This window comes from Tasmannia lanceolata, unplaced genomic scaffold (genome assembly GCF_043159265.1).
Source record: "Tasmannia lanceolata isolate RefF3 unplaced genomic scaffold, GAP_Taslan_0.1 ptg000023l, whole genome shotgun sequence".
In the NCBI taxonomy this organism is placed as follows: domain Eukaryota; kingdom Viridiplantae; phylum Streptophyta; class Magnoliopsida; order Canellales; family Winteraceae; genus Tasmannia; species Tasmannia lanceolata.
This window is the reverse complement of record NW_027518700.1, coordinates 24,501,184-24,516,490: the sequence shown is the minus strand read 5'-3', so window position 1 is coordinate 24,516,490 and position 15,307 is coordinate 24,501,184. Positions and strand designations below refer to the sequence as shown.

General features: G+C 39.2%; 1 protein-coding gene across 2 annotated transcripts in view; it reads right to left on the bottom strand.

Moving 5' to 3' along the window:
- Positions 1-8,113: 8,113 nt before the first annotated feature.
- LOC143856215 (uncharacterized) overlaps positions 8,114-15,307 on the bottom strand; it is a 30,195-nt gene continuing 23,001 nt past the window's right edge. The window contains exons 4-6 of one of the 2 annotated variants that reach the window (XM_077366360.1): positions 9,751-9,837; positions 8,785-9,708; positions 8,114-8,655 (exon numbers count right to left, since the gene is read on the bottom strand). In XM_077366360.1, coding sequence (XP_077222475.1) covers positions 8,392-8,655; positions 8,785-9,708; positions 9,751-9,837 — 1,275 coding nt within the window. In that variant the 3' untranslated portion in view covers positions 8,114-8,391. Of the gene's footprint in view, positions 8,656-8,784; positions 9,838-15,307 lie in introns of both variants that reach the window. The other variant, XM_077366359.1, reaches the window with a different exon arrangement.

The window sequence follows — 15,307 nt, the reverse complement described above, 5'->3', positions numbered from 1 at the left end:
TTGAAAACTTTCAACAGAAAAGAGAAAAAGATCCAAGGCAACCAACGGACTATAGACTTCCTTCATTTGATGGATCCGATTACGGCTCTTGGTCAACTCGTATGACAATCCACCTTAAAAGTCTAGAATTTGGGGTTTGGCAATCTATTGATAAGGGATTTTCTATTTGAAACCTTAGAAAATTAAATGAAAATGACATTAGATTATCATCTTCAAACACTAAAGCTATAATTTCAATATGTTGTGCTTTGTCCCCTTGCATATATGATAATGTATCTTCATGCTAAAATGCAAAGGACTTGTGGAACACATTTGAAAATCTTTACAAGAACAACACTAGTAAAATTGCTTCACCAAACTCTGGAAATGTCATAAATGGATGTGAGCAATTCAAAATGAAGTATGATGAGTTAAATAAAGAGTTAATGGAAAGAAACGAGAAGGATTTAATAATTAAGAAATCCGTTGACTCTATGTTAATCAAGATAAAGAACTTGGAAGAAAATTTAGAAGAATATAAAGTCAAGGAAACCAAGTTACTTGAGTTAAATAAGTACTTAATATTTTCAAACCATGAATTGAATGACCAACTCAAGCTATCAAGTAGAAAGGAAGAAGAACTAAAAATCAATGATAAGTACACTCATTTGGAGCCCCGTTGTTCCATTTGTGTTGTTGGGTCTTGTCTTATGCTTTCAGTTTGAGACTATCTCTCATTTATGACAAGTTTCCTTAGCTTGAGCCTCAGTGTCACATCAGCTTAGGCTTTAGACTTATCTTAGATAGACTCAAATTTTAATATCTCTTCCAATGATAAGTATCTTGTTCTAGAGTTCTATTTTGAAAACACTCTAGAACTCTCATTCATAGGATAGTGCTTGAGTTGATTATCTCATTGCCTATGAATTACACTCACTTATCATATGCTTTATAAGTCATTTGCACTCAATTTCCATGATAAGTTTCATTGGCTATACTCTCACTGTCATATCCTTAGCCATTTTGCATTGTCATGCCTTGCTTTATAGGTTTTATCTAAGGCCAATGACAAATACTTAGGGGGAGAGCCTAATTGTCTCATTCACATGTTTATATGGACCATAGTGATGTGCTCACAATGTCCATTACCCCATTTGTTGAGCTTAAAATGTAAATCTTTTAGATTCAAATAAAGAAAAACTGCTTATCATGCACTATGCTTGCTTTTTCTTCTTAAATCTTTTGATAAGCATTAGGTGAGCTTGAATATCATATCATCATTAGTTTCATGGGCCATAGAAGTAACTTAAAGTATTTCAACACCACTCACCTATGCCCATCCACAAACATAGAAGTGTTTCACACTGTTATCCCATCTTTCTAGGTTTGATTGATCTTATCATGTATGTTTCACCCTTAATATCTCATATCCATGATAAGTAGGTAGGGGGAGTCATTATGGCACTATAATTTGAACTTTACTGGTTAAATCCTTCCTTTTTGCTGTTGCCAAAAGGGGGAGAATTTTGAAATTAATTAGGCAGTCCATAGTCTATATACATTGTTTGGTTTATATTGTTATATTATATTTGTGCATATAGTGAGGGGGACCTATGCTCTATTGTTATATCAATTAAAGATTATTTATCTATTTGTTTGATATCTCCTACCTCCTAATCAATTTGTTTACCATCATAAAAAAAAGGAGGAGAATGTAAGCCCATGGGTTCAATCATTCACCTTAACCTTCTTGTTTTGATGCTAGCAAACTCAAATTGATTAGTCTTTATGGACTAATATGTTGCTTTCAAGTGTTGTACATTATAGAGGAATTTCACATGTCATATCGCTATTACACAACTCATCACAACACATGACTTGTGGATCAAGATGCAAATGAACCAAAAAGCTTGCACATACATTGAAGACATCATCTTTGAAAGATGATTCAAGTCAAGAGCTCAAGATGAAGATCCCACAAGCATGCCTAGCAACTGCTAGTAGAAGCTTAGAGTTGAACAAGCATTGGTGACACCTCATGTACCACTCAGCATGATTTGAAGAATGGATGATGTCACAAGAGCCAAATCAAGTCGAAGAGTTCACTCGCAAGTTCAATATGTCCAAGAAAGTGTGGAGGAGCCAAGCAAACCAAGAAGGCTCAAGGTTTTATCTTTTTATATTGTATTTGGAGTCCTCTTGTTTTAAATGTATTTGCACTTTCAAAGGTTTTCAAAATGGTTTTCATAAACAATTTTAACATTTTTGGAAACCATCTACCCTCCCCAAAATGTCTTTGAAAACCGTGGACAAAAGCCCAAAGACCATGGCCCAAGTCCCTGAAATTTTATATTTAAAACTGTGATTTCAAAGCAGGGCCAGTCGACCGAGGTTCCCCGGGCAACCACGATAAGGTGGCTAGAAATCCAGCACCTAACGAAAATTAGCGGGCCAGTCGACCGAGGGTCTCTCGAGCGACCGCGATGTGTTTCTGGAAATCCAGAAACAATCCAGCATGGTCGGGCCAGTCGACCGTCATAGGTTCGGTCGAACGCGGATAAGAATCTGGACCAAAACTATAAAGTCCAGAAAGCCCTCGCCGGGTGATAAGCTCGGTCGACCGCTGCGGTAAGAAGTTTGAAAATAAAAAAGTGCGTCTGATAGGGGCGGGGGACCGTGACAGCTCGGTCGACCTCGCCGTTATCAAAATGTAGCGTTGGGGCTTGCGGGGCTTGACTTTATCAGCCCAGTTTTTTACGGTTTTACCCCCAAGCGGTCATATTTTCAAATGGGGTATATATACCATATCCTAGACTAACTAAATAACCTTTTGCAAGATTATTTTCAATATATTTGAGCCTACACTTTTATATCTAAGGTTTTTCCTCTTCATGTTTTAAATTTGTGTATTTTACATTTATCAAGAGGATCTCCATAGGCTTTTCATTTGAATTATCTATTGGAGAGATCGGTGAGCAATTATCTTTGTATCAAGCCTATTAGGAGGCTAAGAGAGTTTTTCTTTTGTTCTTCATTGTATTGAGGGTCTCTGATTCGCCCCGTTAAGAAAGGTGAATCAACATTGTGAAGAGGGGCTTTCCCTTCCGCCCTTGCAAGGAGAAGCTTGTTTGTAGAGGGTCTACGATTCGGCCCGGTAATAAAGGAGAATCCGGAGCGAAGAGGGTTTGTTCCCTTGGAGGTGGAGACGGTGTTGTAAAGCTTGGACATTCGGCATATAGAATCTCACCATTAGTGGAGTACCCAAAGAGCTAAACTTGGAAGAGTGGAGTAGGTCTTGTTGATAGATCGAACCACTATAAATCTTGGTGTCTTCCGTGTGGTGTGCTTGTTCTTCTCCTTCCATAGCATTTCGTGATTGGTAAATTCTAACCCTCACTTGTGTTTATGTTTTATTGAACAAGGGTTAGAGAATATAAGTGATAGTAAAATCTAAACCCTAATTCTATTATCTTGCTACCAAGGGTTAGATCCATATTGCTTAAATTGATAAATCGATTTGAATATTCAATTTAATTAAGACAAAAATTTTAATTGACGAATTCACCCCCCCTCTTGGGTTGCCCTACTTGTATTTCATTAACTAATCTAGACTCTAGGAACTTGGGCAATTGCAGGTACGAAAAGAAAATTTTAAAGTTCTATGCGATTTCTTGTTCCGCTGTGCATAGCAATCTTGCCGGAATGAGATAACCTTCCTGCAGTCAATTCAGACTATTTTCCTTGAGACTTCCTACTCAAGGCATCAACAACTACATTCACCTTCCCTGGGTGGTAGCCGGTAATTAGATCATAATCTTTTATTAGTTCTAACTATCTTTTCTAGTGCATATTCAATTCCTTTTGGGTGAAAATGTACTTTAAGCATCCTTTCGAACCGGCTACCTCTGGGGTGCGGGATGCCCGGTCTTGGGGTTTGCAGCTAGATCTTACACACGTCCGAATCCTCGTCCATTTCACCTATTATTACCAATGTCAATAGAATTCAGTAAGATTTGGTGAGGCAAAGTTAATCCAATAAGCATAGTGCTATATATAACACAACAGAACTACACCATGTCCTTGAAGCTCATAACTATTTGTTCGTCCTTGCTAACAAAGCTAGCTCACGTCGAACCAGGTGTTCCCAGTGCACATGAGTTGTCATGTAGTTTCCTTATAACACAATTAAATCATGCATTGACCAGGCGTCCCTTGGCGCACACGAGTCCATTATGTCAATCCTAGGTGCTCCGTGCCTAGTTCTACCATTCTCTTAACTTACGAATTCAATCCTGATGTTTTAGCTAGTTCTGCTAGCTTATAGTGTTAGAATATATGCCCTGAAAAGCTAGTAGAATGACATTTATTAATTAATAAAGATTTATCTCATGACATGAATGGGTAATTATATTAGTGAATGTGTGTGATGTGCTTGTTTATTGACACATGTTCGTCCTTAGGTAGCGTAATAGAAATGACATGCTCAAAGGATTCAGTGATCCAAGGGAGCAAGGAGATATATGGCATCTCGGTTCCATGCAAGCCTTAATAGTTCCTAGTTGGGAAAGAAACTTGACATCTCTTTCTGTATACAACTAGCACCAGTCTTGCCTACATGCACATGTCGTGAGGTGACTTATCTCAGTCATCTGGGTAGTGGACCATAAGCAAGAAGAGTGGGTGCGATGATTGGATCGCGCAACCGAACCGGATCAAATAAAGAACAAGTTGTGGACAAGAAAGTATAAAGCTGTTCTTCCAAACAAGACCCTTCACATGTCCTTAGACCTGAGGGATCTTATTGGTCTGTCGGGCGGTTCTAGGGTCTTAGTCTATCTTGTAGTGATTCTATTCTAGAGTCACATTCGGATAGAGCTATATCCTAGAGCAAACCCTCGAGACCAATATTGATTCTCAACAAGAGATTCTTCTCCCTAAAATTTAGGGACTGACATCTACAATTTTTTCAGAGTGGTAGGCCTATTAAATATCCTAGCCAGGCGGATTCGATAGATTATTTATCAGAAAATTTTATGAAACATTGAATTGTTTTCAAATGATTTTACAAATGCATTTGGAGGCCGAACACCGCTTGACCAAAATGGTATACCAAGAATGGGCCATGGGGGTAAATGGTGTCCACATCCCGTATGACTCAACTCAATAGATGTAGTTACGAAGAAAGGAGTTGCACATACATGATGTGATTAGGGGTAAGATGATCTGACGGTCATCTTCAGGGTTACGTCTCGATGGAGGCCACTGACCTAATGCGAGTGTAGTTTAACTACAGAGTGAGATCGCATCAGGGCCCACCATAGGGTTCTGCATTATCGACCGTCGGATCCCTTCGACGATCCCACTCATAACTCGAATGACCCGATAACATCCAAACGGATCAGGGTTCCGCATTTTATGTAATTGCACAGATGGATATGGTCCATTAGATTAATGTGGATCTTAATTAAGTATATATATATATATATGTTGATATATGTATATATACATGTCTTTATTAAGTAAGTAACAAGAGACAGTAAGAGAATTTTTCAAAGACAATTTGGAGCCGAAATAACTCCCATTGGATGTGAGTTATTAATTAATTAAATTTGTTAATTAATTATTTAATTATTATACATTATTATGTATTATTAATTTGATTAATAATAAGCATAATAATGTGTAATCCAAATGAGGATAGTTATTCCCAGACCGGTTTTGCAAAAGTTGCGGAATTGGGATAGGACTATACATTTGGATAAGGTTTGTGGGGTCCACAACACTCTTAAATCAGTTGGAGAGCTAGGGAAAAGAGTCCAAACTGCTCAAGGACTTTGAGTTGCACTTAAACTCCTTGTTGGATAATGGATAAGAATTGCTAAATTGTAGGATATACAAAGTAAGGAATTTGTTTCCAACACCAACTCTTATGAAACAAGGCCACTAGGGCTGGAGAGAGGCATCCATACATGTTCTCCCATGTATCTTAAGTGTCCCACACAGCCTTGGAGGTATGGGAGGGTCTTATTCACTCGAGGAGTCTCAATTCAAGTTGGTTTCTCAATTGAATTGGAATTGGGAGAGAGAAACAATGATTTATCAAACCAAAACTCTATTTTCTATATATGAGAGAGGGTTGAACGAAATTTGAGTGTGGATTACTCTAAAATTTGTTTTCTCTTGCTTTCCCTTCTTTGTAAAAATTATTTTACATCTCTCTCTCTCACTATCTCTCTTCCAATTGAAATAGTTTCAAAGAGAAAGGCTTCTAATCAATTTCTCTATTATCTACAACGAAGGTACTGATTAGATCAAACCTTAAAGAGGTGAACAAGAGTTATTCACATCCACAATAGTCCGGGCAAAGAAAAAGAATCCATCGGTTCAACTTGCGGGGTTCACGGCGTTTAGAACGATCGCAACAGTTTGACGAATAGATCAAGCAGCGCAGTTCCTTGATTTCTTCTTCAAAAAGGTATTTCTTTATATTTAATTAATATAATTAACTAATCTAGACTCTAGGATCTTGGGCAATTGCAAGATCGAAAAGAAAAAATTTGAAGTTCTATGCGATTTTTATTCCGCTGCGCATAGCGATCTTGCCGGAAGGGGTTAACATTCCTTCGTATAGTTTCTTGGGTGAATTATTGTTGCATGTTCGAGTCTTGAAATTATAACGTACAAATGCCACTTTTTTAAAAACTCGTCTAAATGGTATTTCACAAAAAAAAAAAAAAAAAAAAAAAGATTTTAAGGACTGAAATGCTCCCAGCTTACTTTACTATCTCTTATTACCTATTTCACTCAAACCCTAAATTTTACCTACTCGAATCGAACGCTGAACGAGTGACGACGAGTGAAACTCTGCCCTTCACCGGCGAAACCTTCTCTTTTCTCCGGCGATTGAAGACGATAATGTTATGTTCGGTGTTATTTTCCTGCAAAACCTCCTCCTTTACCGTGAATCTTCGTTGCAAAAGAGAAATCCCCAAGCTCCACCATGTTTTCTTCCCTTTTTCCTCCGCACGCCGAATCACTGTAAGAAACTCAACGATTTCTTTATTGATTGATTTTTTCCTATTCTTTGCTTTCTTGCATTTTTTTTTTCTGCATTGTTTTAGGGAGTTTTGGATTGATTTAATTTGGGTTTGGGGTTTCATCTTCATGCCGATTTTGGGGGTTTTCATGGCCAGATTTTGGAGGTTTGGTGTTTTATGTTGAAGCAGTTGTATAGGGTTTTGGATGTTATATTCATGCAGATTTTGGGCTTATGGGGGAGCTTTTCACCCATTTGATGTGGATTTTGGGTTCTATGTTCACACCAATTTTAGGGGCTTTCATGGCTAGAATATGGTAGGGCTGTTCATTTATCGGTTTTAACCAAAATAACCGACGTATTACAAGACCATCAAACAGTCCTTAATAAATCACCTCTCACTTTCTCTTGATAACGGACTCCACGATCTCACTCGCCACGTTAGCTAAAGTTGTTACAGATTGGATCTCACGATCATGTGATTAAGACATTGGGCTTCAACTAACGTGTACACCGTAAATAGTGTTGTTAACTTCCGAACCAGTACGGAAGAGACACGTAGGCCTTATACCAGGCTAGTATGTATGATCCTCTTTAGAAAGAGGACTCTCTTGCTCATACAGGGAAAGAGAACGTAAATGTTCTCCAGAATTCTAGAGGTGGAAGAAAAGCTTTCTCCGGTGTAAGCTCCTTTCGTTTCAGCACCACCTTCTCCAAATGTGCTCCGACCGGTAAAAAGATTTACATTGCCAGTTTCTTTTCAATCTTAGCTTTCTTTTGTAACATTGATTTCTAACTAGAGGATAGCTGAGATCTCTCGGAACTAGATCTCCGGGATCTTTCACCTTCTTCTGTGAGTGAAGGAAATTAACGGCGGAACTCTACCAACTCTACCAACCGCACGATCACGATCGTCTGAAGGGAAATTAGTGTTAGAGTGTGAAATATCATTTTCTCCATATAGCACCCTTGAGTTTTACAGTTTTTACTGTGCAGAACTCAGCAGAGAAGAAATAACTATATTGTGATTTCAGCTTCGGATGGACTCCAAAAAAAAATCAAAATGTTGGATCCCAGTTCCCAACAAACACAAAGGAGGAGAGGCTTCTAAGTTAACAACATTTCAATCTTGTATAGATGCTAATTCACAATTAATCATGGTATAATGAAAGTATTGGTAAACACTACTCGTGTCACCGCTTTTAGTAATACAACAAAAGGCCATGAAGATAATTTCGCGCTGCCATCCTATCCCAAAAAGATCAAAGAAATCTTCATAAGCTTAGAAGCATAGAGAGTGTCTCCACCCTTCTGCCTTGTTAATTTCACAGCTATTTTCGCAGTGCGCTAGAATCTGCCAACAGACCTGCCATTGGTCACCTCCCAAGCTGGTTTGCAGGCGAGGAATGACCTCCTCTCTCACTGCCAAGATCGTCATTTTCAATTTCGCTGCCATCCAAAGATGGTATATTATTACTAAAACTCCGCTCAGAACTGGCATTGCTGCTCGCGGCAATAGGAGAGTTCGAAACACTAACTGTCCTGCTGCTTCTCACAGAACCGGATCTCACACTGTAAATTGAAGTTGGAATGTTCGTCATTGATGGGCATAAACTACCCGGAGCATTCCGCCTGATATCCTGATCAAAAGAATTCCCAGAATCAAAATATGGAAAACCATATAAGCTTGTTAGTTGTTTCTTAAGAAGGAATGAGCTCTCAAAATTGTAACTTCTGTGAGAATTTGGAAAGAGAAGGAATATATATACCATATGCCTTAGAGCCATATCTATAGACTTCTTTGATAGAGTTCTTCCAAAGCCCGTGCTATCTGGAGATGGCGATGGTTTTCCAATACGGTAATCATGGGCAGACCGTTGATCATCTTGCTTTGGAGGTGCCAATCTTCTCTGGTTTACTACCCTTTCGACCATCTTGTTTCCGAGTACAACTGGGCTCACACTGTCATTACCATTGGAATGTGACCTGATTGATGCCGGAATAGAGCTTCCACTGTTATGAATGCTACCATTTGGAGCCCTTCCTCTTGAAGGAGAGCATGACTGCCGCTTTGGTCTGCCATTTGAAACAGCCCCGACAGAAGATGATCGAGGACTAGGCGCTCCGGGTCTACCCCTAGATGCTGATGCTGGCCTTTCGGGCAATGATGTTCTTAAATTAGGGGGAGCTTTGGGTGAGAAACCATGCATCTCTGAAGGTTTCCATGGTCTGGAATTTACTGTAGGAGAAATGCCACGTGATGGTACTGGATTTCTTGATGTTGGAGGGGCTGACTTAGTCACCGAAGAAGACCGGCCAGGGGGAGCAGAACTGGGTACACTAGACAGGGTTGATGGCCGTCTTGTTGGTGTGGCGGACCTTGATGCGGACTTTGATGGAGGTACAGAGGGTCGGGTTGTTGGCGTAGAAGATCTAGCAGAAGGTGGTGATGATCTTAATGAAGGTGCCACGGGCTTTGATGAAGAAGTCAAGGTGGCCCGTGAAGTAGGTGTGGCGGGTCTGGAAGATTTAGATGTGGAAGGTAAAGTGAGCCGTGAAGTAGGTGTGGCGGGTCTAGAAGGTTTAGATGTGGCAGGTAACGTGGGCTGTGAAGTAGGTGTGGTGGGTCTGGAAGGTTTAGATGTGGCAGGTAACGTGGGCCGTCCGGTCGGTGTTGCTGGTCGAGATGCAGATGAACCAGGGCCTCCTGATGACGAGGGCCTGCGCATGCCAGAGTTGGGGGAGTTCAAGCCAGAATACAAGGTTGGCTGCCTAGGTGCTAAGCTTCCTCTTGAAGCAGGCTCCAACTGAGGATTTGCTAACTGCACACAAAATATATAAGAATGTTTATTAATGTAACAATCAGAGTATAGTGACTTACTATCAATCTATTGAAAAGGAAAGGTAGTTCAAAAAGGTTGTCAGAACTATTATTCAAGAAATAAATGGAACCTCAAACCAGTTCCAGTAAACAACAGAATCAAAATTAATTACGGGAAGAACTTGAGCAGCCTACTGGGGATGCTCATTAAAGTAAAATGGATAAGGGAGTGATCCTGTCAAATCTAACACTAATGAACTTCAAAATGGATAAGAATTACTAAGCAAGCCGATGATCACAATTGAGAGCATCAACAAAAACACTGAATCAAATACAGAAAACTTTTCATATTCAATCATTGGATCAAGAGTATAGTCATATTCATCCAAGGAAGAAAATCTACAGAATCTCTGAAGTCAGATGGTACCATAGAGGTATTATCAATGAAAGATATGGCAAAAGCAAGCAATTTGTTGAAAAAATGCAAAAGCCCTTGGATCTGCAACTTCTACAAGGAGGAAAACTTATGGAACAAGAAATATATACCCAAAGACATCAAGTGGCATTGTCTGCTGAATGCAAGCATTGACTTATAAGATGAGAACACTCAACTGAGAAGAAACCAGTTAACATATAATCCCAAACCTGGCTGGCAGATTAAAAGAAGTGCAGAGTAGTAATGGAATCATACAACTCAACTCAACTCAACTAAGCCTTTGTCCCAAACTAGTTGGGGTCGGCTAATGAATCCTTTAGAAAATTTTCATGAAGAAGGTGAAAGGATCTACCCGGCTCAAATTGACTAAGTCTAATCCTGACACTAGTTGGGTTCGTCTACATGGATCATTTTCTTCCATTCTATCCTATACAAGGTCATGTTCTCTGTTATGTTCCTAGCCGTCAAGTCTTTCCTCACTGTTTCTACCCAAGTTGTTTTTTGTCTGCCCCTACCTCTTTTTACTCCATCAACTTGGCACGAGTCACTTCTTCTCACTGGAGCATCCAAAGGCCTACGTTGGATATGCCCAAAGCATCTTAAGCGGTGCTCTCTCATCTTCTCCTCAATCGGTGCCACCCCCACCTTTTTACGGATGTCTTCATTTTTAATTCGATCTAACCTTGTGTGGCCGTACATCTATCTACGCATTCGCATCTCCGCTACACTTATCTTATGCACATGCTGATTCTTGGTGGCCGAACATTCTGAGACGTACAACATGGCTGGCCTCACAGCTGTCTTATAAAACTTTGCCTTCAACTCGGTAGGTATTTTATGGTCGCACAAAACTCTTGAAGCATGCTTCCACTTCAACCAACCTGCTCTTATTCTGTAGTTAACATTCTCTTCAATCTCTCAATCCTTCTGTAGGATTGAACCAAGATAGCGAAAGATATCCCTCTTAGGTACCTCATGTCCAATCACTTTTACTACATCCTCGCCCCACCTCCTTACATTACTAAAGTTGCACTCCATAGACTCTGTCTTAGTCCTGCTCAATCTAAAACCTTTGGATTCCAAAATAGTTCTCCATAACTCTAACTTAGCATTAACTCCTGCTTTGGTTTCGTCAGTTAATACTATGTCATCTGCAAATAACATATACCACGGCAAGCCGTCCTAGATACCCTCTGTAAGTTCATCCATAACTAGAGTAAAAAGGTAAGGGCTTAGAGCTGATCCTTGATGCAGTCCTATTGTAATTGGAAACTCACTAGACGTGCCATCCGTAGTTCTAACACTACTTACTGCTCCATCGTACATATCCTTAATTATATCAACATATTTAGTAGGCACTTTTTACCTTTCAAGGACCGACCACATAACAATCCTGGAAACCCTATCATACGCTTTCTCCATCGTACATATCCTTAATTATATCAACATATTTAGTAGGCACTTTTTACCTTTCAAGGACCCACCACATAACAATCCTGGAAACCCTATCATACGCTTTCTCCAAATCAATGAAAACCATATGAAGGTCCTTTTTAATTTCTCTAAATCTCTCCATTAATCTCGTAATAAAAAAGATAGCTTCCATAGTCGATCGTCATTGCATGAAGCCAAACTAATTCTCTGACACCTTAGTCTCTTTTCTTAGTCTATGCTCAGTTACCCTCTCCCAAAGCTTCATGGTGTGACTCATTAGCTTAATTCCTTGGTAATTGGTGCAACTCTGGATATCCCCTGTATTCTTATAAATAGGTACTAATGTTCTTTTCCTCCACTCATCAGGCATCTTCTTAGACTTCAAAATATTGTTAAATAATCTAGTTAACCAAACCAAACCCACATCATCCAAGCATCTCCAAGTTTCAATAGGAATACCTTCAGGCCCCATAGCCTTACCTAATTTCATCTTTTTCATAGCTACTCTTACCTGTGATGTTCGAATTTTACGGACAAACCTCTGATTTGTATCATCAAAAGCGTTATCAAGTTCTCCCAAATTCGCTATAGGTTCTCTATTAAACAACTTATCGAAGTAACTTATCCATCTTTCTTTAACCTCGTTTTCTTTTACTAACAATCTTTAATCCTCATCTTCATATTCAAGGCCCTGCTCTTCCTTTCTCTCATTAGCAAGCTTGTAAATATCTAGTAATGGAATCATATAGTCACAAAATGGAAAGAACCAAAATAGTGTTGATGACAATGATAAGAGCCTCAGACATAATCAAACGTGCAACAAACTTCCTCCTTCCCTCCCCACAAATTACGAAGATTTCAAATCTAGTTGGCAGATACAGATCTACATTTCCTTTTACATAAGTGAAAACTTCATTGATAACAGACAGATCTAGTTTCTTAGTTAAAGGAATGGAAAAAAAAACTTATGACAAAGGGCAGAAGCACAGAAAGGAGCTCGTCATGCAAAAGATTGAGGAATTGGATAGAAAGGAAGAGGGGCCAAGGCTAGTGGAGGAATAAATGTGGGAAAGGAAGTTAAAGATTGAATATGAAGAAATGCTAAGAAGGGGAGAGATAAGTTGGAGCCTGAAGTCTTGACGCCCTTGGTTAAAAGGAGAACAAACTCCAAGTTCTTTCCCGGGAAGGAAAATGCTAGAAGAAGAATTAATACAATAAATTGTCTTGTGGAGGGCGGAAAGATGATCGAAGATAGAGAGCTCTTTGAGGAGGAATGGTTAGTGTGAAACTACCGGTTATTCCAAAAGCTTATGCTGTTGGAGTTGGCGTTATTTGATCCGTTATACTGTAACACCCCCCCCCCCCCCCCCTTCTCTCACGTGTGGCCCCTCTTTTTTAGGTTTGGCGCGTAATATGTAAAGATCAACATGGAGAAAGCCGACGACCATGTAGACTGGAACTTCCTGGACAACATTAAGAAGATGGCAGATGGGGGACCATCCAAGATGGGTGATGGGGGATCATCCAAGATGCCATGAAGAATCACGGAGTAAAGATGGGGCCATTGTTGAAGTTAAAAGAGCTTTAGTTGGTTTTTAGATTGTTATTTAAGTCTCTTTAAGTCAGATGGGTAGTAGAGTCTTTTCCCATCAAAATCACTTAGGGGCCGATTGGATACGCGGATTTTAGAATCCAGGTTTTTAGTTTGAATACAGTGTAAAAGAGGGTTCATGATCAAGCTGTTGTATGCTATCCTAACAGCGTTTCTTGGATTTTAAATGAGAAATTTAGGTTTTAAAAATCTCTCCGGCATCCTAAGATTTCTAAAACCTGGAAAAATGAGAGGATCTGCTACTCTGTTGTTGACGGAAAGATGGCTGAGAAGCCAAAAACGACGGATGGTCCGCTTCTTCTCTTGTCTCTTAGCTACAATTTTGAAGAAATCCCGGATTCTAAAATCCGCATATCCAAACGGCCCCTTAAGTTCTTTAAATAGGCCCCATACACGTATTACGAAAATTTTAAGAGGGAAGCAAGCCTTTAAGTAATTAGAGGGTATTTTAGTCCAAAAGTGTTGGATTTTTATTTAAGGTTTTAGAACTTCCTAGTTCTCTTCTTTATCTTATATATTGTAAGCCTCAGTCTACTTTTCTTTTAATGGATGGATGCCATGATGGAATGAATAAAGATTTGAGTTTTTTCCATCTTGTGTGCATGTGATGTCCGTTCTTCAAGTTGCGGCCCTAGGGTTCCCTTGGTGCGAAGCCTCGAGATTGCCAGTGTAATTCTAGTATAATCTTCTTCTTGGTGAGATGACAAAGCTAGTAAAATGCTAAGAAAAACTTTTGTGGGATGCCTTGAGATAAGTATCTTGTTTCTTCATTACTTGAAATCTATATTGTTCCTATTTTCTCCCTTCTTTTCTAGGTTTTTTCTATAAGAACAATCTGGTTGACAACCCGAAATATTCTTTCCCCTTGCCTAAAACCTAAAAATCTTAATTTTTCTTTTTATTTTACCCATTACATCTCACCATAAACCATGCGTACCTTAATCTTACAAAAAAAAATTACTGCACCTTTTCGGCATGCGTTTACACCTTTTCGACATGTGTTTGCACCTTCCCGACATACATCTGCACCCCTCCGAACCTACGCTAAACTAGTAGAAATATTTTTCCAATCTAATCACATATTTTAGGATCCAAAACCCTAATTTTAACTCATCCTTTTCACCTCTATTCCCTAATACAACAATCTATTATTTCCAGTAAATTCAGATTCCAATAGTTTGCAAGGCCTATTTCCTTCACTCATACATTATTTCTCACCCTAGACGACTAAATTATGAGCCTAAACTTTGAAACATACTCTCTTCTACAGATTATCATGCATCAAATTGGTATCGGATCAAAGTATTAATCATTCTCATAGCAGTCCTGAATCAGATTTAGTATTAGAGCCTAAGTTCCCACCATGGCAACACGTTGTGATAGGACTTATCCGCTAAGGAACCCCAGTCCAGAAGTGATACAATGGATCTTAAATCTAGTCGACAACATGGATAGTATAGACATGAAATGAATTTATGAATCACAAGATATGCCACAAATATGAAAATGCCTAGATTTCATGGAAATGGTAACAAACAAGCGTGTGTTGATCGGGCGGACATGTTAGAAGTGTTAAATGTATTCACGCCACGTAACGGCATATTGGTCATTTGTATTATTTTAATACATGAGTGAAATCGTGAGGGGCAGAGCGCACTTTTGGCTTCTCCAATTGACGCAGTTTGGATTTGGAAGCGTTCGTCGATGATCTTGGAGATCGAATAGATCTGATTTTGTTTTCCTTTTTTTTTTCTTTTTCTTTTTTGTATAGAATGATAGATCTTGATCTATGCCACAAGCGAGGGGACACACGAGCTCGATCAAGCGCGGAATCGTCGAATGCTTTGATCAATGCTACGAGCAAGGTGGAACACGAGCTCGATCAAGTGCAGAATCGCCAGATGATTCTAGCATTCAACAAGAAATGATGAAAGACATGGAAGAAAGATTAGCACTCTAATCTTCAAATTCCATAATCCTAAGATAAAA